Source organism: Malania oleifera, chromosome 2 (assembly GCF_029873635.1).
Source record: "Malania oleifera isolate guangnan ecotype guangnan chromosome 2, ASM2987363v1, whole genome shotgun sequence".
Lineage (NCBI taxonomy): Eukaryota > Viridiplantae > Streptophyta > Magnoliopsida > Santalales > Ximeniaceae > Malania > Malania oleifera.
The window spans coordinates 118,802,636-118,825,641 of record NC_080418.1 but is presented as its reverse complement, the minus strand read 5'-3'; the positions used below and the strand labels follow the sequence as shown (position 1 = coordinate 118,825,641).

Sequence of the window (23,006 nt, the reverse complement as noted above, 5' to 3'; positions counted from 1 at the left end):
TGTGTTACATAGTATTATATTTTACATAGCATCTCAATTCAGTTATTTGTCAGCAAATTATTTATGTAAACTCAGTTGTCGCACACTAGTAATAGCATATTTCTTCTTACTGAGAATTGTCTCATCCCAGTGATCAAATATTTTTCAGGTGATCCAACTAGATGAGCAGATCAGGCTCATAGGTAGAGAGGTCGTCTACACTACCATGTTTGTAGGGTAAGTGTTATTAGGGAGTTGTATTCTTGAGTAGCATTCAAGAGTTTTTGGGTAAAGATGCTGGGATGGTGTCTAAATATGTATGTATATTTTGGGGAGATATTGAATTCTGGTATTGTGTGAGTGATTATAGAATTTTACGTTTTCCGCTGCATAGGTGTTGTCCAGTAGTCTTTACAAGGATATTAGAGTAAATGATTATCAGTCTATTTATATTTTATAAAAAAAAAATGGTATGAAATTTCAAGTCGTTACATACGTCTCCCATGTTCTTGATTACTTTTCACCACAAAGTCTTTCACCATGTGAAGCTTCATTACTAATCATTTTTCCTTTTTTATGAAAACCAAGCAATGCACTTGTCACCTCTTCCAAATTCAGGCTATCCTTACCGCATGAAAGAGTTGTAACCAAATTCTCATAAGTTTGAGATGCAAGTAGGGAATTAAATAGCATCAATGTTTTGTCTTCCTCCCCAAACTTTACATCAACACGTGCCAAATCACTCACAATTTGATTGAAAGTGTTGATAAGTTGATTCAAATCCAAACCCTCAACCATCTTAAGCTAATACAACCTTTGTTTAAGAAAAAATTTATTTGACAATGATTTAGGCATATACTGGTTTTCTAACTTTCGTCACATAGCCGCTAGAGAATCCTCCTCCATCACATAATAGAGAACTTCATCGGTCAAACACAAGCGTATTATAGAAATGGCCTTTGCTTCTAATTCTCCCTATGTTGCTTCATCCATTCCAATTGGTTGAACGTCAAGTAAAGCCATAGTCATTCCTTGTTGCACAAGTATATCCTTCACTCTCCTCTATCAAAAACCAAAGTTCTCAGTTCCATCAAATTTGACGAAGTCAAATCTTGCAGAAGATGATCCCGAAGCCATATCAACAATCTCTCTTATACCAATTTATTGCAATAATGGATCAAATATAGGATATGCAGCGGAATAAAAACGCAACAAGCAAATCAAACTCAACTAGAAAACATGAAATAACAAGCATAACAACAAGATGTATGTGGTTCGGCATAGCCTACATCCACGGAAGCAATCGACACAAAAATTTCACTAAGAAATTTGAGAATATACAATACACTTCACAAAAATATCTCTCATGTCTCATAATACCCTTAGATAGGGATAAATAGAGTTTCCTTTGGAGATTTCCCTCCAATTACCCAACCACCCCAATGTTCAAATTCAAAATTTGAATTTCTTCTCGCAGTCCATGCGCACTCATCGACAAGAACAAGGGATTCGTCGACGAGTCAAAGAGACCCACTTGTCAACGAGTCTATCCTCTCATCAACGAGTCTTTAATTTTAAGATTTTCTGACTCTCGGTATCTACTCGTCAACAAGCACAGGGCATTCGTCGACAAGTTTCCTAATGCCAGCACAAGAAGACCTCTATCTCATTTTTTCCTTCCTTTGTTTGTGATTCCTACCAAGTATAAGAGCCACACATAAATACAACATTAACAATCTAACATGTTTATTCATTTTGTCAACCTTCTTGTTCAACCTTGGAAGTAGAGCATTCAGTTTGGAGGAATGATAATTTGTATCTCTAAATCAATATCTGCACCAACAATTTATATTTCACTTTTCAATTGCAAAATTTTATATTATTTACCTGTTTTAACTAAAAAATACAATAAAATTTTTTTCCCTTAGTCAAAAGTCTCGTAGCAAATAATCAATTGTTATATACTTGTGTAGGGCTACAAGCTCAGGCTCGGCTCGATTTGAGCTTAGAAAGTCAAGCTTGAGCTCGGCTCCAACTTATACTCAAGCTTGACTCATTTTGTAGACTCAGGTTCACGCTCGAGCTCGAGCTAAAATTTTATAAATGACCTAATAATAACAATTTCATCCATTTATTTTATTTGGATTCAGATTTGTGCCTTTCTTCTTACAGAGTTGGGTCAATATTGAACTCTTGCGATCGAATCAACTTAACGAACTCATTATCGAGCTCCTTAAGGAGTCTAATAAACTAGCCCGTTCAAGTTAGTTTTCAAGTCGCTCACGAGCTGAAACAACTTAAGCCTGACTGTACTCATGCTCAACTCGTTCATAAATCAAGTTTAAAAATTAGGCTTGAGACTTTCTCTTTAGATAATAAAAGAATTCAAACGAACCCTTATCGATTGGAGCTCTCAATTCGCTTAAAAGCAGCTTGATTCGTTTCTAACCGTATACTTTTGTCCTCCTCCCTCCCCCCCTCTCAGTCACTCCATTCAAAAATCCAAGGACCCGACTAAAAGATCCATGGGTCTCATCACCGAGAAGCCCGACCAGGCATTCCAGACCCATTTATGCCTTGGGTCTGAACGCTAGTACGCTACGAAACAAGCAAAATATCTCACGTCTCCATCTCCATCTCCACTCCCGTTTCGTGCATCATAACCACTCCTTTATTACATCAAACGGTTGCATGCATGCAGCCACACCAACTTAGCCTGTAACGTGTCCCGTCATATCACTGCCACAACCAACTTGGGCTAATTAAAAAATCCCAAAAATAATATACTTGGAGAGGCAGCGTTTGGATCTTATGTTCTCCAGCTCTAAATTTGGAGTTTTGTTGAATTTGACAAAAATAAAATATAATTTTTTATTCTCTAGCATTCGAATTTATTAATTTTAAAAATTAAAATATATTTGATTGTGAAAAAATTATTTTATTTTTTAATTTTTAAGAAATTATAAAAAATGTCGGGTCATTTTTATTTTTTCAATACACAATAAGTAAAAAAATATCTCTTTAAATTACATTTTGAGCCTTTTGATTGATATAACATCCGTTAATAGGAATAAAATGATATTAGTATAAGAATTTTATAATTTACAAAAGCAAAAAAAAAAAAAAAACATCTTTAAGAGAATGACTATAAAAAAAATTTAAATAAAAAATGACTATTTTTCAATATCATCATAAAAATATTTATTCTTATCTTATTTTATGTTTTGATTATATTAATAACACAAATTTGTAAGGGTTAGTTTGGTTATAGAAAAAATACATATTTTTTATTTTTACTTTTTCAAAGAAATACAAAAATAAAACCTTATTTATTTAATTTTTAATATTTGTATGCAAAAATTTAAAACAATATAATTTTTTTTCCCGAAAAGCTAACAAATCTATATTAAGACTACTCCTATTCTTAACTCTATTGCCTAAGAATAGAAATTATGCAAACAAAATATAATCTTATTGTTTGCGAAGTTCTCGTAAAAATTTACGAAAACTGAAAACAAAAAAAAAAATTCTTATATTTTAGAAAAACTATAAAATCATAAATTCAAAGTTCACCTCCATAAAGAACATCTCTTATAACTCTATGGTCTATCCTCCCAAACACCTCAGTGGTCAAAGATCAACAAAAGAAATCAATTCTGAGAAACTAACTAAATAAATGAGAAGTGTTGATTTACTGAAAAATAAAAAAGCAGGAATTATTGCACCATCAAAGCCCGTGTTCTTTTGTACACGTTCACATGGATTCAACAGGAGGAGGACGCCTGTGCGGAAGAACCATGCAACTATACATTGATTTTGACACATACAGCAAAATGCCTACCTCAGCTGCCGCGAAATCTGCCCCTTTAAATTCATCTCTCTTCCAAACTCAGATCTAAGCTTAGCATGCAAACAGAAAATTTGCAATGCTTACCAGTATGAAGGCTGCAGGGTGCTGCTGGAAGGCATGGCTGGTTTTCTTCTGTCTAGTTTTGTCTAATGTGTTGGTTTCGGGCTCTGCGGATGGAGGTCTGGGAAACCGTATCAGAATCGGCATCGATCACTTCGGTTTCAGTCCGCTGCCAGCTTATGGAGTTCCTCCGCCACCTGTGCAGCCGGTCTATGGGCCTGCACCGCCTGTTGCAACACCTCCACCCAAGCAAAAACCGCCCTCACACCCACCGTTCCATCACCACAAGCCGCCACCAGTGCCCATTTATAAGCCTCCGCCGATAGGAAAGCCACCGGTTGAGAGGCCTCCAACGCCACCGAATTATCAACCACCTCCCATGCCGTCACCATCTCCGCCAGTTTATAGCCCTCCCCTGCCCCCACCGCCCACATACAGGCCGCCCATTAGCCCACCGCCACTGTACAAACCCCCTACCCCACCCACATATAAACCTCCAGAACATAAACCACCATCCCCACCCACATACAAGCCTCCAGTACAGAAACCACCTTCCCCACCAACATATAAACCCCCAAGTCCAACTCCGCCTACATACAAGCCTCCAGTACAAAAACCACCATCCCCACCAACATATAAACCCCCAAGTCCAACTCCACCTACATACAAGCCTCCGGTACAAAAACCACCATCCCCGCCAACATATAAACCCCCAAGTCCAACTCCACCTACATACAAGCCTCCAGTACAAAAACCACCATCCCCACCAACATATAGACCACCAACACATAAGCCCCCTCCACCAGTGTATAAACCCCCAACTCCACCAACATACAAGCCTCCAACTAAACCACCAGTGCACAAACCCCCAGCTCCACCAACACATAGGCCGCCAGTGCAAAAGCCCCCAACTCCACCAACATATAGGCCTCCAATTAAACCACCACCAGTGCATAAACCCCCAAGTCCACCAAAATACAGCCCTCCCATCACCCCACCTCCAGTATATAAGCCTCCAGTGCAGAAGCCCCCAACTCCACCAACATATAGGCCTCCCATAAACAAGCCCCCATCTCCACCGACATATAAGCCTCCTACCACTAAACCACCACCAGTTTATAAGCCCCCAAGTCCACCTTCATATAAGCCTCCTTCCACTAAACCACCACCAGTTCATAAGCCCCCATGTTCACCTACATATAAGCCTCCTTCCGCTAAACCACCACCAGTTCATAAGCCCCCAACTCCACCGACCTATAAGCCTCCTTCCACTAAACCACCACCAGTTTATAAGCCCCCGAGTCCACCTACATATAAGCCTCCTTCCACTAAACCACCACCAGTTCATAAGCCCTCCACTCCACCAACATATACGCCTCCCACTAAACCACCAATTTATAAACCCCCAACTCCACCAAAATATAGGCCTCCCATCACCCCACCCACTGTATATAAGCCCCCGACTCCACCAACATATAGGCCTCCCATCAAACCACCTCCAGTGCATAAACCCCCAACTCCACCAACATATAAGCCTCCCATTAAACCACCACCAGTTTACAAACCCCCAACTCCACCAACGTACAGGCCTCCCAGCACCCCACCACCAGTTTATAAGCCCCCAAGTCCACCTACATATAAGCCTCCTTCCACTAAACCACCACCAGTTCATAAGCCCCCAACTCCACCAACATATACGCCTCCCACTAAACCACCAATTTATAAACCCCCAACTCCACCGAAATATAGGCCTCCCATCACCCCACCCCCTGTATATAAGCCCCCGACTCCACCGACATATAGGCCTCCCATCAAACCACCTCCAGTGCATAAACCCCCAACTCCACCAACATATAAGCCTCCCATTAAACCACCACCAGTTTACAAACCCCCAACTCCACCAACGTACAGGCCTCCCAGCACCCCACCTCCAGTATATAAGCCCCCAAATCCACCAACATACAAGCCTCCCACCACCCCAACTCCACCAACATATAGGCCTCCTATTAAACCACCACCAGTGCATAAGCACCCAACTCCACCAACATATAGGCCTCCCATTAAACAACCGCCACTACATAAACCCCCAACTCCGCCAACATATAGGCCTCCAGTCACCCTACCTCCAGTATATAAGCCCCCAACCCCACCACCAGTTCAGAAACCCCATCCAACACCAAGTTATCAACCACCACCAGTGTCAATACCATCTCCGCCAAGTTATGTTCCTCCCCCAACTCCCACCTATAGCCCTCCAATAGTACCTCCAGCACCCACTCCATCTTATTTACCACCAAAATCTCCACCAACGTACCAGCCTCCTTCCTTACCTCCACCATCACACAAACCTCCACCAGTCTATCGGCCACCAAAGTCTCCACCCCCTGTTTCAAGACCTCCACCCATTTACCAGCCTCCTGCCTCCCCTCCACCAGTCTACATGCCCCCAACAAGTCCACCCCCAGCCTATGGATTCCCTCCACGAGGATAGATGCACCATTAATGGCTCAAATCTGCATTCTAGTTTAGTAGTTTGACTATCAATAGCTTGCTGTAATGTGCTTGTGCTAGAGATCGTTGATAAGATGTCATTACCAATTATGCTCGCTCTCTGTTTCTCTATTTCACTCTCAAGTTCTTGTAATTTCTGTTTTAAGAATGCAATAAAAGTTCTCTTTGGAGGGTTCATCATGGAAATTGAAAACTGTCCAATTTCAAATCATGCTTAATGATAGTTTTGAAAAATGAGCTGGGATAATTTTGTTATGAGTTGCTTTCTATTTTTTTTTGAAACCATCCTCTGTTGATAGCCCAATGCAGTTAATGATCAGCTGCATCTACCAAAAGCTCCCCTTGCCGTTTGGTTAGATGCAGTGTATTCTTTCTCAAAATAGAAATTCCAATATACACACACACACACACATTTATATACCAGTAATTTTTTCCCAAGTATAATATATGACTCATTTTGTTGAATCTACAACATGATGAAAGTTGTTGCGACCTTCCATAGGTCAGAAGGAGTCAAGTGCTAGATTACCCATCATTTTAACCAATGGAATAGGACATTTCGTAACAATATCAAACCTGGACATGTTTGAGGCACGTCCAAACAGAGATAAGCTCAGGAAAGCAAGTTCTGCAAGGGACAATCTCGAGGAGAGAAACCCTTGCCAGTAGTAAGGATCCAAATCAAAGAAAGCATCAAAGAACCTTCTTGTCCCATTCAAATCAAGCTTCAACAGAGTTTCCATTCCGAAAGTATAGAATTCCCTAGTATATTTCCTCTCTATAGGCCATAAGCCACTCCACACTTTGTGATAAAGTGGATTCCCTCTAATCATCCGAGTTGAACCAAGGCACTCTGCAATGGCATCCGCAAGGACTGGCGCGAGAGCCAGGGTTCGAGCCACCATGTATCCAGTTGAGGGATGAACCAGTCCAGCTGTCCCACCAATTCCCACCACCTCCTGAGGAATTTGAGGCAAAGGCCCTCCCATGGGAATCAGACACTTCTCATCCTCTAAGACCCTCTTCACTTTAATACCAAGGTGCCTCAGCCTCGCTATCATCCTTCCCTTCACCTCCATATAAGATAACACAGGCCGGCTAACTAGAGAGGTCTCTTCTAGGAATATTAAGTTTGAATTGAATGGCATTGCATATAGAAAGGTTGGGAATCTCGAATTATCAGTGCGCAAATAAGGTTCATTACCCAAATGAGAATCTCTCCAGTCCATGAGAACCATTTTATCCAAATCAAAGGGGTGATTATCTACTTCAACTAAAATCCCATGAGCGATCTGATAGCCATGGTTTCTTGGCTTGTTGTACTCAATAAAAGTGCTTGCAAAGCCACTAGCATCTACGATTAAGCTTCCTTTCAGCTCCTTCCCATCATCACATTTAACTAAAGACACAAATTCCCGATGCTTCACTTCCCAAACCTTGGCCTTATGGAACTTAACTCCATTGGCGATGCAACCTTGCAGTAATTTAGTCTTCAATTCTTTCCTACCAACCCGACCGTAGGCACGATCTAGGTACTTGGTCTTGTGATCATTGATAAAAACACAGGTCATAGGCCACGTCTTGTCCAAGCAATCCTGAAGCCTTAAGCTCTCAAATTCATCAACCCAAACACCATAGTTGTTGAGCCACATAGCACGAGGAGAAGGATCAATGCAGCATGCTCGAACTCCATGGCTAGATACAAGCTCTGCAAGTCGGAGACCAGCCGGGCCAGCACCAATCACAATCACATCGAATTGGCACCGATCAGCCTGGTCAAGGCATGAGAGATCAATATCCAAGAACTCGGGTTTCGATTCGGTTTGCAGATCAAGAAAACCACCCAGATTGCTACTCCCAACTCTGCAATGAACATTTGTTGACGGGGTGTGATGGATTTTCTTGAAGAATGATGCAGGGGAGATAGATGGGAAATAGCCAATAGAAGTCGCCACCGGAGGGAGAGGGATTGGGTGGAGAGAAGAACCCATTAAAAGAGTGTTGAGACAAGGAAAGGGTGGTCGATGGAGAGAATAAAATTCTGGTATTATTAGATGGAATCACAGGCGTTGAGTGTAGACTGCTAGGCATGGACACATACCGAGGTTCCACCGAGGATAATGCTTTTCCCAACATTTTAAAATGGGGAGAAACGAGAGTGACTTCTGACCATACAGACAAACCTGAATCTTCACCTGAGTGTGGCACTAAGATCAATCATGTAGGCACTGATCAAGGGCATGTAGGGCCCAAGTGCACGTGTAGTGCTCAATCTTTAGTGCTGCTATTCGTTCATTGTATTGGGGCGGTGGCAGTGGCAGTGGCAGTGGCAGTGGCGGTGGCAGTGGCAGTCGGGCGCAGGCATCATCTGCCTATTGCCTCCCTCTAATCCCTTCAATGGGAGTTTGGGCCTGTTCTCTTTCCTTTCTCCTAACACAACAGAATGGAAGGAAGAATGGCACCATATAGAATCAGAAATGTGAAAGAGTCATTCGTCATGGCCAATTTGCCCAAAATTTATAGCTGAGATGAGAAGGGAAGAAGAAAAGAATTCAACTTCTTTCCACCTTGTTTGATATAATAAAGAGTGGACGGAAAATTAAAATCAACTGCCATTTGCAGAAAAGCCCCCTACAAGATTATTTTTAATTGTAAAAAATCATTTTTCTTTCCAAATTTTTTTCAAATTATAGAAATGCCACGTTGTTTTCTATCTAGAAAATAACCCAAAACATAAAAACAAATTGGCCTTCCTATAAAAAATTGAGAAATTAAAAATAAATAATGATATTTTTCTAATTAATTGGACGATTGAAAACTGTTTTACAAAGCCCGCCTTTAATCTTTTTGCACAGTTCTCTCCATTTCGAAAAATAGAAAGTGGCACTTTTAAAACTTTTTCCCTATTGCCTTCCACTTTTCTTTCATACGTGAACCAAATAAGAGACGTTGAGAGAGAGAGAGAGAGAGACCTCATTTCTTCTCTTTTCTCCTTGAAAACCAAGGTGGCTTATCACAAAAATTTCAACAGCCCAGAATTATGCTAACACATTAGTATGGGCAACGCAGTTCCAACACTAACTGTGAGACAGATGAAGCCATGCAAAGATGCAGTTCATCAAAATTGTTATTTACCAACTAAAACAGGGCCAGCTAATCATATCAATCATAGAAGCAGATGATGCTAAGCAGTTGATTAAAGCATAATCAGAGCTTTGACCATAAATGAAAAAATTATTAAATACAATATCCGCGAATTTACAGAGAAAGATAGTATCTGCAATAACATAGTACAAATACATTAAGCATCTTTTGATAACCACACAGGTTTTGAAAACTATCGGTAATGGAATTGGCTGGGATATTTCTTGAACCTTGGATATTATAATTCCAAAAATCTGAATGGTGAGACGAATAGGCTTCTTCTCCAACAAACAGATATGCATCTTTTCAAAAGCCATATATTGCATACCTTACGAACTTTGGGCTACTAGCACAACAGCAAGTTAAGATCTGCAGGACGGAAGAGTAATGCCTCCACAACAGACAGCAATAATAATGTATAGCAGCAAAACAATCAAGCAAGTCAGCAAAGCCCTGCCATGGAAAAAAAGGGCAAAAAATGTTTCTGTGAAAAAAGACAACTGGATGCATGTTGCATGTATTGCTAAAAATTCAAGTCCCTAGATGCAGGAAATGGTGTCGATGCTTTCAGAAAAAAACAAATTAAACAAGAACAATAGTTATCACAAAATAACTCAACACTCAAAAAAAAAAATCAAAACAAAGAGACAACAGAATGTTCAGTTTTTAACACACATTTATGGTTATCAACCAGCAGTTTAGCCAAAGATGTGCATATATATATAGATGAATTGTCTAGATAATTGTTGTATCATTAAGTTACTGGATATTTATAGTAATAGTACTTTTTTGCATGCAAATGAAGTGTTTATGTTGATTTTCACTTCACTCGCATAACACAGACACACAATTGGATAAGCACTTTTCTTAGTTTTCAGAAAAACCAAAACTTATTTAATGATACATACTTATATTAATTGCCTAGATTGAATTAGATAATGGGTAATATTTTCAGCATGTGAACTAGGATCTTAAATTTCAATATGTTCCACTAGAACATATATGATATCAAGTCTTAACGCCATATGGTCCAGCCAGTGCGATGTTTCCACTTGTAATCATCTACTACAATCTAATAGCGGAGAAGAAAAAACAAGATCATCTACCTGCACTGAGGAACACAGGGTAAACAGAACATTGCCAGTTGTCACGGTCCGCCTTTTTCACACCGTTGTGAAGGGCCGTGCGGCGCTAGCTAAAGCACTCTTGCTTAACTAGCCAGCCTTTTGTTTACCAACATTCATCCACGAAGCACTTTCATTAACATTCAATCAGATAGCAGCGGAAATAATTATCAATTCATGAAAGCCGTGGCAACCAAGCAGTAAATATTGAAGCAAACGTAATTCATTAACAAATCCTCCGTTGACATGTTGTACTTAGCGAGGGAGGCAAGTAGGCTAAGCACGTTGACAATTGCTAGTGAGTTTTACAATGATTGATGAACACTCACCCTCCCCTAAAGAGCTTTCTAGGCCATTCTCACTCTAGCACTAGAAAACATCAAAGTGACCGAGGAGTCATACTGCCCTATTTGGCTTACAATGAAAGAAATACTAGAAAATAACCCTACACTAGTATTTACATGATGGAAACCCATCCCAAACACACGAGATAAGCGGTCATAGGCAAGCATAATGCCCTGAACAAGCTTAGCCCGTGACATTCTCCCCCACTTATGCGGTCGACGTCCTCGTAGACTTTTGGCGATAGGTACACTTCAAATTTGTCCACGAATGGCTTCAAATCTTCCGCAGAAATCCAGCTGATTTCTTTATCATCAAGGCACTTCCACTTCACTAGGAACTTCTGCCGCTTCTTCCTTGAGGATAGGAACTTTCGGTCTGCAAGGATCTCTTCAACAACATGTCTGTCAGGTTGCATTGTCTTCAACTCTGCGCTGTTTGACTGACTTCTGCTCAGGTCATTGGTGTTGGCGTTGAATGGCTTGAGACACTTGACATGAAATTGCGGTTTTGTATGCTGATCTGCCCACTTCTTCATCTGCTCAGAAGCTTTCTCTAGATAGGCTTGGGCAAACTCTACATTCTTTCTCCCTTCACTGGTGAAGATGTACGCCTTAGGACTCCTTCGTCTGTACGGCTCGCCCACTGTGTGAGGTAACAGCGGCAGCTGGTCTATAACAAGCACAAAAGGGCTCTTGTTGGTTGTTGAGCGCCTTTGGGCGTTGCCACAGAACGGAGCCACATGAAGTAGTTGCACGCCATTCTTCTGGTTGTCGTTGACAAAATGGCACAAGTACTCATCTAGTAGCTCTCTGAATCTCTTCATCTGTCCGTCTATCTGTTGATGATAACTCGAAGAGATGTCAAGATGTGACCTGAATATCCTGAAAAACTCTGTTAAGAAGTTGTCAGTGAACATTAAATCTTGGTCACAAATAATAACTTGGGGAAAACCCCAATGTTTCACAACAGTCACAAGGAACAATTGTGTCGTCCCCTCTGCCAAACAGTACTTTGGTGCGGCCATGAAAGTACCATACTTCTTCCGCTCCCCCTTGTCTTGTTGGCAAGTGAGACAAGTTTTGGTATAATTAACCACATCATCCCGCGTGTGCGGCCAATAATACCTCCCCAGTAGTCCTGTCATTGGAGTCATTCTCCGCGAATACCCCTTAACGAACTTCCTGCAGCATCTAGTAAGGCCAAGAAAGGAACGCAACTCCTTCACTGTTGTGGGGATCTTCCGTTCTTGAATCATCCTTACTTTCTCCATACCCCTCCGGATACGACCTTGTTCAACGACTTGACCAAGGAATTTGTTGCTCCACCGAGCGAAAGAGAAATTCTCCTTCTTCACATCCAGACTGTTTCCCTTCAGCCTGTCGAACACCTTCCGTAGATGCTCTTCATGTTTCCTATGAAACGACACCGATGCTCCCAACGGTGTTTTGGAAGGGCGAACACATCCCGCTTCCACTTCATCAAGTTGCTTCCCCAACTCTACTATCTCTCGGGGCGCAATCCAACATGGCCCTTTAGCAGGTGGTTTCACTCCTGATAACAACTTGATCTCTTGCTCCACAGTCCGTCGTGAAGGCAAATTTTGAGGCAGCTTATCCGGCAACACCTCCTTATCCTCATCCAACACCGCTTGGATGGTCGTAGGCTCCAGCTCTTGGCCTACTTCTTTGTCTACCACCACCGTGGCTAGACGTGTTTGCTCACCCTGACCCAATCCTTCATTGAGTTGTATGGCTGAAAGGGACTTCCCTTCGTCTCCTTTCGTTGCAACGACTTGCACCATGCACGAGTGATCTCCCATCAGACACAGGGAACCAGCCGAAGGCATCAGCACTGCCCTCGTCCCCATTAGGAACTCCATTCCGAGAATGACTGGATAGTCATCCAATGGCACCGCTGTGAAATTCGCATGACCTTCCCACTGTCCAAGCTTTATCACCACTTGCTTGGCTACTCCCAGAGTAGGCTGGGCTACAGAGTTAACTGCTTTCACGCGTCCTGTATCCTTCTCTAAGGATAAGTTGAGTCTTCCTGCTTCCAACTGCGAAACAAAATTATGAGTAGCTCCCGTATCCACCATAGCGCGAGTACTCTTCCCATTTATCCTCAAGTCCACAAACATTAACCCTTTTGCTCGTGTAACTTTCGGTGTTTTTGCCTGCTTTTCCAATGCGTTCACTAACCGCACTGAACCCACCCTCGGGGCTTCATCCTCTTCCCCATCGTCTTCCACTGCCTGTTCTACAATGGAAGCCTGTAAGGCATTAAGTGATGCTTTGTGAGGGCACTCAAAAACTCTATGAGGACCCCGACACAAGAAACACTCAATTTTACTCTTCCCCTTTCCATTGGGTGTGTTGAATCCTCGAGACGACGATGCTTCCTGTGAGGTTGATGAATTAGGGTCGGCTCCCCCACTCTTGGGTTTGCCATTCTTGAAAGACTTTCCACCGTTTCCCTCTCCGCCAAACCGTTTGGACGAAGTGGTCTCATCACCAGCGTAGTCTGTCAAGCGTTCTGCAGCCGCTTGTGCAGTTGACAAGTCTTGAACCCTTTGTCTATGAAGTTCAGTTATTGCCCACGGTTTCATCCCCTCTAGAAAATAGAACAACTTGTCCTTCTCCGACATATCCCGAATATCCAACATTAAAGCAGAAAATTGTTTCACATAGTCACTGATTGAACCCGTATGCTTGAGATCTCTCAGTTTTCTCCTTGCATTATACTCAACGTTCTCAGGAAAGAATTGGGCCTTGAGCTCTCTCCTCAAGTCTGCCCAACTATCAATCACACAGCTTCCATTTTCAATTTCTCTGTACTTGGTACGCCACCACAGCTTGGCATCACCAACCAAGTACATGGTCGCAGTATCCACCTTTGCCTGTTCTGAGGCCATCCTCACAACGCGAAAGTACTGCTCCACATCAAACAAGAAGTTCTCTAACTCCTTGGCATCTCGGGCACCCCCATACGTCCTGGGTTCTGGCACCTTGGTTTTGCTAACTCCCGGAGTGTTGGAGTTCCCCATAGCAAGAACCATCACATTTACCTTTGCATCCAGATTTGCCATCCGGGCTTGCAAAGTTTCCACAGTGTGGCGAAAGTCCTCTGACATGTCGCCTATCAAACCTGCTTGATGTTTTTGTGATCCCCTCACTTCATCAACAAGTTCTCTCATCTGGGCCACCTCCGCGGCCATAGTGTTGGTTGACTCTTCAACCTATGCTTCCAGCACGCTGATCCTCTCAGCAGTGTTTGGTGCCATGGTCACTTACCAAAGCTTTCCAAATCCAACAACGAAGGCAATCGAATTCACGTAGCAACTCAACCTTGGGCTCTCACCAAGTGTCACCGACTTGGGCTCTGATACCAAATGTCACGGTCCACCTTTTTCACACCGTTGTGAAGGGCCGTGCGGCGCTAGCTAAAGCACTCTTGCTTAACTAGCCAGCCTTTTGTTTACCAACATTCATCCACGAAGCACTTTCATTAACATTCAATCAGATAGCAGCGGAAATAATTATCAATTCATGAAAGCCGTGGCAACCAAGCAGTAAATATTGAACCAAACGTAATTCATTAACAAATCCTCCGTTGACATGTTGTACTTAGCGAGGGAGGCAAGTAGGCTAAGCACGTTGACAATTGCTAGTGAGTTTTACAATGATTGATGAACACTCACCCTCCCCTAAAGAGCTTTCTAGGCCATTCTCACTCTAGCACTAGGAAACATCAAAGTGACCGAGGAGTCATACTGCCTTATTTGGCTTACAATGAAAGAAATACTAGAAAATAACCCTACACTAGTATTTACATGATGGAAACCCATCCCAAACACACGAGATAAGCGGTCATAGGCAAGCATAATGCCCTGAACAAGCTTAGCCCGTGACACCAGTCTACGCTAACAAAAAGTGCAAACCTCCTTTGTACTCCGCATAAAATCTAATAAACCTTTGTACTACGCATAAAATATAATAAAACTCAACAGAGAAAGACTAGTCACATAAATCCTCTCAATTAAGACTCATAAAAAAATATTAAATGCTGCAAGGCCTACAAAAATTTATTTCCAGAATAAATTCATGAACCATGAGAATATGAGATTTACTAATTGTACATGGAATGAGAAGCAGCTTATAGGGTGAGGTGGTCCAAGGAAGATGGAAAAATGCCCATGCAGGTCGTAGTTTACAAGGATAATTTGTGAAGTACCAAGACGAAAAATAGCATGGTGGCAGCATTATTAAAAGATGAAGGCAGCAGACATTTGTCAATGGGGCAGCAAAAGTACCCAAATTTAATGCGATAGGTCAGAGTAGCACAAGTCAGTTTGTGATGGCATTGCGGTGATGATACTTCAAGGGGATGGCATGGTGATAGCAGTACAGTTGTCATTTGGCTGAATACAGAGTCTTGAGTCGTTAATCACCTTCTTAACCAGTGATTGTAATGTTATAGCGACCAACTCAACAATGGATATTTAGGGTCAAGAAATCTCACACACACATTCTCATAGTTTTTATACATCCCACTTTTCAATATAGTAACCACTATAGGCTATAGCACAACCATAACAATGCAAGGCATACTCATCTTTCATCCATTATACTTTTTCCTTTAATTTGGACAGAAATAACTCCTAATGTTCATATTCAATCTTACTATTATGTTTTGGATTCAAAATTAATTGGAAAGTTCTCTTGGAAAGAAGATACTTGTCCAAATCGAGATCTCCATACAAGTTCTAACTAGATTCAGACTCTTTAGTCCACCCAAAAAAGCCCCAAGAAGCTATACCCATAAAAGAATAAAAGTTGAAGACCTTACTCCTAAGTTTGGAGAAGTAAATCATTGGAGATACTTACAAGAGCTTGAAATTTTTCATCCAAAGAGCTCGATGAAGGCGCTTAGATTGCTTCCTGAAGTGAAAGGCACTGTCTTGCATTGTTGCCGTTTTGTCGACAAGAAGTTCAATCCGATCGCCTCTTTCCAGTATCTTCTCAATGTTTTCAACCATGATGGTTCGTATCTGAACATCAGTTTTCAGACGTAAGCACAATAAAAATATAATACCATAAAAGCTCTAGACATTAAAACTCACGTGGGTCCCACATTCATGGACATTTATGAACATTACAACTGCTCTAACCATTTCACTTTAAAAGAATAATTATAAAACAAGTTCCAGACAAAATGTACACCTATTTGCTTGTGTGCAACAAGCATTGGACACTAGCAAACAGATGTCTTATCAGACAAGCAACACAGAAAATGTCAATATGGTGAAGTGCCTATATGTCATAGCTTCCAAACTCTTAAGATCAATCAAAATATTACAATTCAACCAACATCAGATCAAAGATTGGGAAATACAATGTTTTTAGTTAAAAATTGAATGTGTTGAATCTACAAAAGATACTCTATCTGAAAAGATATTACAAACGGGAAATATATTCAGAAAACTCCTCATTGTAATAAATAGACCTAATCCAGACAGTCATATTGCCTACAAACCATGAAGCTTCTCATAAAGAAATAGGAATATAATAAATCACCAACAGAAAAAGGGAAAAAAAAAAAACCCAAATACACACAAAATATTAACCCTGCGAAATTTAAGGGGAAAAAACAAATATGTGCACACAGACTCAACCAGACTCTCCTCATATCGATGCTATTAGATGTCAAATAGATAAAGCTAATGACTATTTCAAAGAAGCTTGCCTATTGCAAATGCCAAACTCTTTTTTTTTTTTTTTTTTCGGAGGTGGGGGTGGGGGGGGGGGGAGGCAGATGGAAAACTGGAAAGATTACACACCCCAGAATTCAGAAGGGCAGCGCCGAAATCAAGTCACAACACTAAAATACCAATTAAATACCATGGAACTTTAATCTTAGTGCCTAGATTAATTGGCTAGTATTGCAGCATATATCCCCTTGCAATGTATAGTGGCCAAGCTGAATTCAAATTAGCACCACTGAAAAGTTTATACAAGGCACTGCGTTATTCGACAGAGCCTAGGAATGAACTAAACTCTGATTCTCGGGCTAATATCAAGCAATCCATTTTCATTTTTGAAACATCACTAGTTGTGATAACAAACTTTGCTCATCACACGCATGCATACATACGAAGACTGGTGTCTTGCAAGCACGCCAACAAAACCATGTTCCAGCATAACAGATGATACTTGCCTCACCAACTTCACCTCTGACACGATTGAGAGTATCAGCACTGGGATTACTAGAGAAAAATTCCATTTGCTGATGCAAGACTCTTGAGAATTCATCATTCATTGCGTAAGCAGGTGCGTAGTGGGCCACTCTGCCATAGTTTTTCATGAACCTCATGTGAATATCCTCCAAGTACGAAAAGGGGATTCTTCCTGGATTAAAATAGGAAATGCCAAATAGCCACATTATGAAATCATGAAAAATATATTGTTTGAAAAAAATAAAGGTATGAAAATGGTAACATGAAAAATATATAGTTTTAAAAAATAAAGGTATGAAATGGCAACAAGACTTCAAAAAATCTTTAGAAAGTGCATTATGCATACTGTTGTCAATGAGAATGTGAAATATAAATAATGGAATTGAACCAAAGGGGGAATAGAAGAGAAATGAGACATAAAACAAGGGCATAAAAGAACATAGTTGGAATTAGGCTAAAAACATCAACCATGAAATCTAGCTGCTTAGGACATTAATTGAGAGGGTACATATACGAGAAAGAAGATGTACACGTTATTTGTCTTGACCTAGAAAAACCATCATAAGGTCTCCACAGAGGCAACTTGATGGATTTAGAAAGAACATGTCTGTTAATGCGATCAATAATATGCAAATCGCAGTGGTAAAAAGGATGAGAATTGGAGGAAAAACAAATTTATTACATGGAAATGTTATGTTTATATCAAGGATCTATGTTAAAACACTAACATTTTAAATTAGTTATGAATCTTACAAGATATATGACATAGTATATTATATGATGATGACATGGGACTTACAAGATAAACTCTAATCTAGAGGTTTCAGAATAAGTAAGATTAGAACAGAATACATATAATACACATTTAGTAATAATAGGCAAGAAGGATCAACTATAGTAAACGCCAGTGATTAAGAAGTACCTAAAATTGATATATTTTGGAATTTTTCTATTTAGTATTTGTAATCAATTATTCATCAAGATGGAGATATTGACAATACTGCACAATAATTTTAAAGTAGGATGACTAAATTTAGTTAAGTACTTATGCAGTACTTTGTGACCATATGATAGCTGTCAAATTAAAGAAAAAAAAAAGGTAAAATTATATAGAACTGTGATATTGGCTACATTTAATAGATCTAGGCATTAGGCAAAAATATTTGAATGCTACTGAAATGAGAACATTCTTATGGATGAGCAGCAATACAGAAAATGACAGAACATGAGATGATTACATATAGCTAGAGGCTAGAAGAACTGCAACATGACCAAGAAAAGAAAGAATTAGTTCTGAAAGTTTAAATATCTGCATGTTAGACAAATATATGCAGCAGGAGGAAAGAGGTGGAAGTTATAAGGACAAGAGGAAGACAAAAAAAGGGACATGGACAGAGATATCTAAAAGATTTTTAATAAACCTTAACAGATGAAATAGTTCTAAAGCAAGCTGAGTGAGGGAAAAAGGTTCATGTAATCCATATCGTTGTTGAGGTCCTTGAGGTGTTTGGGTGCTAAATGAGTGAAAATTTTTTTTTTTAGGTCTGTTAAGTTACCTGCATTAGAACCTTATATTTATCAAATTCCAATCATTAATAACATTAGCTCAAAAGAGGTAAAAATTTTCAAATTCTTGTAGAGTTTTTGTATGGTGCTACTATAGTAAGTATAAGATACCCTTGAAATAAACTCATTAGGGGTTCTAATAATTTTTTTATACGTAAAGTGGTAAATGTGTCGTTAAGGGGCACCAAGAGGGTGCCAAGTTATGTACAAGATCATTTAGATGATAAAAAATCAACAACCTCTGAGAGTGACCACTCATCAGCAACATAAGTTCGGTTATCCAAATGTGTAAAATTTATAACCATCTTTCTTTTAGTCTGAGGACAGAATTCTTCTCCTTGAAGTAATCTATTTCTTTCTCACCACATGCCTATAAAAATTGAAAGGGGGATTAAATAATCAATTATCCTCTTTTTCTGTACAAGTCTTGACTCCAGACCAAGCCCACAATTCTGTAAAAAACCAGAATCAATCATCACCCACAAAAATGCCTAAAATAGATAGAGCCACCGAATGCAATTCCTCAATCCACTTACAGCCAATAAGAATTGGACTTGGCAGTTTCACTTCGACTTTGCAGAGACAGTGCCTGCTCACCAGGACCTTTTCCCCTTTTTTTGAAGATTGACAATGGTTAGAATTTTCTCCCAAGCTGCTTTCCAGGAAAAGAAAGCAAGTAGGGCATCCATATTTCCAAATTGCCTTGAAAGGAAAAGGCAGATAATCATCATTCCAGTCAAACTTAACCATCCACTTCTAAGTATCAACTTTAAAGTACTCCCCTTCTGGCAGTCTCCATCTGAATTCATATTCCCTACCTGCATCAATCATATTCCTGTGCAACAAAGTGAAGAAGTTCGAGAAGAATGTAAATGACACTCTTGATCTAGCCTTTCAAATGCCACATTCCGCATCATTACATCACCTGTAAGAATAACATTTTCTTTCACAAGCATTTCTTTCCCTAGTTATCCTGAGCAGATCTCGGAATTGCAATTTTAGAGTTCAGCCATACCAGTTGTCATGCCAAAAAGTAGACTCCCCATTGCCTGTAAGGGCTTTTAATTATGTTGGGGAGACTTTATTTGTGATGGATTTATTGGTATTTGCATCTTCATACTTGGTTGGAGAGAGTGATTGCAATCATGTCTTTCTTATTTCTTCTTCTTTTCTATTTTTTTTATTGTTTTAATTTTTTATTATTTTCTTTGGTAGAGCATTGATTTTTATTATTAGATACTATTGTAGTGTGTACAAGATACTCTAGAAATGAACCAATGCGGGCTTCTAATTGTTAGAATACCATTACCTAAAAGCTTAAAATTGTTATGTTGTGGGCCAACAATGCATATCAGGCCTTAACACTCCCCCACACGTGCAACCCGACAAGAAGTGAAGAAATGAACAAATGATAAACAACACCCATTGTAGTGAATAAATAAATGCTTAACAAACAAACAATAAACGCTCGGATACTATGTTAGCCACTTTACCTACCTAAAAGCTTAAGCTGTTAGGTTGTGGGCCAACAATTTATATAAGGCCTCAACACTAATAATGCAAGCAAGTAATTATTTCAACCCATGTTTTAAAAGGCGAAGGCATAAGGTGAGGTGTAAGCCTTAAGGTGTTGGGACATAAGCTTTTGAATTTTATTTTTATATAAAAATAAGTAAATAAATACATATATTTTAAAAATAAAGGGAAAAATTAAGAAAAACACAAATATAATGTAAAAAAAATCAAATATAATTTGTAAACTATTTGTTCGCCATTCGAAAACTACTAACTTCTAATTCAATTAAGCAAATCATGACAAGAGATGAGCTATAACATTACAAAGTTCAAATTATTTTCAAGATCTATGATACAACTCTCAAATATTTTGGAAAGGTTGAGGTTCAAGAGTTTTAGAGATCAACACATATTATGACATTCCTTTTTACATAAACATGCAGTTAAAATTTTCTAGCCAAAACCTACCTTGAGAATCACAAACCCCAAATGCGTAAACATCAACTAAAAAGGCACAAAAGGCATGCTTGTACAATGCATAAGACATTTGAGCCTCAAGGCATTTTGGGCATGTCTTGCCTTGAGACAAGCCTCGATTGAGCCTATTAAATCATTGATTTCTCTTGAAGTTATTGGATATTCAACTGAAAATTTTTCTACCATTGGCCAAGGTGTGGCAGCAATCTGCCTGCATGATGGAGGCCTGGGCATGGACCAAGTCAAAGACAAAATATGGCACTTGGGCTGCTGTATGGTATAAAGGAAGGATCCGTGTAGCACTCTTCACTGTTTTTTGGGGATAATTAAAGAAATTTATTGCAAGAGAAGAAAGAAATGCAACAAGGAGGATCCAAATAAAAGGTCCAAATGCATTCCTCTTTGGGAGGCCTTCACACTATCTACAGTAGCCTTCCATGTAGTGACAGGAGCTAAATCCGACAACTTTGTGCTTGGTATGAGAGTCTAATTGCAATTGTCTCTTACTCTTATCCTTTTCCTTTTATTTTATTTTATTTTATTTTATTGATACATAAAGAAGAGATTTCATTAAAGAAAGAAAGAATGTCAGAAAAAAAAATTAAAAAAAAAATCCTCCTATGAAGAATCTTCTTTTTTATTTTATTTTTTTCTGCTTTATATTTTATAGTATTTCATGATAGAACACTGACATATTATTTTGAACAAAATAGAGTTTCACAAATCAACCCTCAAAACCTTGTCTCCACTCCAAAATTCCCCTTTCACCAAGTCCTCTATTCATCCCTAGAACTTTTTTTGATAGAAAAAGAAATTCATTAGATAAAGAAAGAATGTACAATCAAGAGAGAAGACATCTCCTTAACGAAGAAATCTGAGAATCCCCAGAAGAAACAAAAAAAGGAAAATACAAAAAATACAGCAAACTCAAATCGGCACACCCTTAGAAGGGACTTCCAATCCTGCGGAGCATCTGTCAAACACATCCCCCAAAATTTCCATTGCCCACACACCATAAAGAAGCCATAAAAAGCACTTTCTCCCACACCAACCAATATGGAATTTTCTTCCCTGAAAAAAACATAGATTACGTTCTTTCCACAAGCCCCATAGCACTGCAAATAAAGCACAATTCCATAAAGCAATACCTTCCTCCTTCTAAACCTCACATTTTTTTTTTTTTTTTTTTGTGTGCGTGCGTGTGTATGATTATTTTTATTTTTCTGATAGAGAGAAAAATTATTGAGAGGAAGGATATACAGAAGTGAGGATAGAACATCCTCATATTAGAAAACAATAAATATAAAAATCTTAAAGAGGGGGGGGGGGGGGAACGAAACAAAACAAATACAACAAAAGATCAAACTGATTGTTAGGATTCCCAAATCAATTGGGATTTCTTACTAATGTGTTAGGGTTCGCAAATCAATTGGGATTTTCTATTTAATGATAGGATTCCCAAAACAATTGGGATTTTTAATTAATGTGTTATGATTCCCAAATCAATTGAGATTCTATTTAACATTGGGATTTTTATTTAATGTGTTAGGATTCCCAAATCAATGGGGGTTGAGTCCATTAAGGACTTGGATTGGGATATTTTACATTCCTAATAGGAGTAAGTTTCCTAACCCTATAAATATGAAACCCTATGGGGCTTTTCCATTCAAGCAATAACATAATTCATAGCCTTTCGCTAATTTGGAGGCAAATCCCCTTGAAGTGATCAAACCCTATTCTCTCTTACTATTTTCCCTTCTTTAAATTTCCCCAATTTCTCCACAATAAAACCCTAGGGTCTTATCATTTGGTATCAAAGTCAGCATCCTTGTATATGACGTTAACCCGCTTAAAAAAGCAAGGTCTTGGAATTCTTGATCTTCACTTATACACAATGGCCTTAGAAAATTCAGAAAAGTCCCTGATGGAAGCTAGGCTAAAGGCTGAACTTAGCAATATGTTTAGCTAAAGGCTGAACTTCGCAATATGTTTAAGTGTCAATTTGAAGAGATCCAAGCATTGCTCTCTAAACTACTCATTACATCTTCCATAAGGAGAGAGAATATGATGCCTCTACATCATCTATCGTAGGGAACAATCGTACATGCATGAAGGAGGTTACCAAGGAGAGTGATCATGGTCCTTCTTGTTGAAGGTGTTCTTCGGTGGGACAATGATGATCCTACTAGTTGGCTTTCTC

General features: G+C 39.5%; 3 protein-coding genes across 3 annotated transcripts in view; 1 reads left to right on the top strand and 2 right to left on the bottom strand.

The window, feature by feature from the left end:
- Positions 1 to 3,876: 3,876 nt before the first annotated feature.
- LOC131149811 (capsanthin/capsorubin synthase, chromoplastic-like) lies at positions 3,877 to 8,391 on the bottom strand. The gene has a single exon (XM_058100572.1). It carries the CDS (start codon positions 8,389 to 8,391, stop codon positions 6,904 to 6,906), a length of 1,488 nt encoding a protein of 495 aa, XP_057956555.1. The 3' UTR covers positions 3,877 to 6,903.
- LOC131149810 (proline-rich extensin-like protein EPR1) lies at positions 3,906 to 6,586 on the top strand. The gene has a single exon (XM_058100571.1). The coding sequence runs from the start codon at positions 3,906 to 3,908 to the stop codon at positions 6,378 to 6,380; it is 2,475 nt and encodes an 824-aa protein (XP_057956554.1). The 3' UTR covers positions 6,381 to 6,586.
- A 1,201-nt stretch (positions 8,392 to 9,592) lies between the features above and the next one.
- Positions 9,593 to 23,006, bottom strand: part of LOC131149809 (vesicle-associated membrane protein 714) — a 32,415-nt gene continuing 19,001 nt past the window's right edge. Inside the window, exons 2-4 of the mRNA XM_058100570.1 lie at positions 17,230 to 17,420; positions 15,900 to 16,063; positions 9,593 to 9,997 (exon numbers count right to left, since the gene is read on the bottom strand). Of these exons, the coding sequence (XP_057956553.1) occupies positions 9,907 to 9,997; positions 15,900 to 16,063; positions 17,230 to 17,420 (446 nt within the window). The 3' untranslated portion in view covers positions 9,593 to 9,906. The remainder of the gene's footprint in view (positions 9,998 to 15,899; positions 16,064 to 17,229; positions 17,421 to 23,006) is intronic.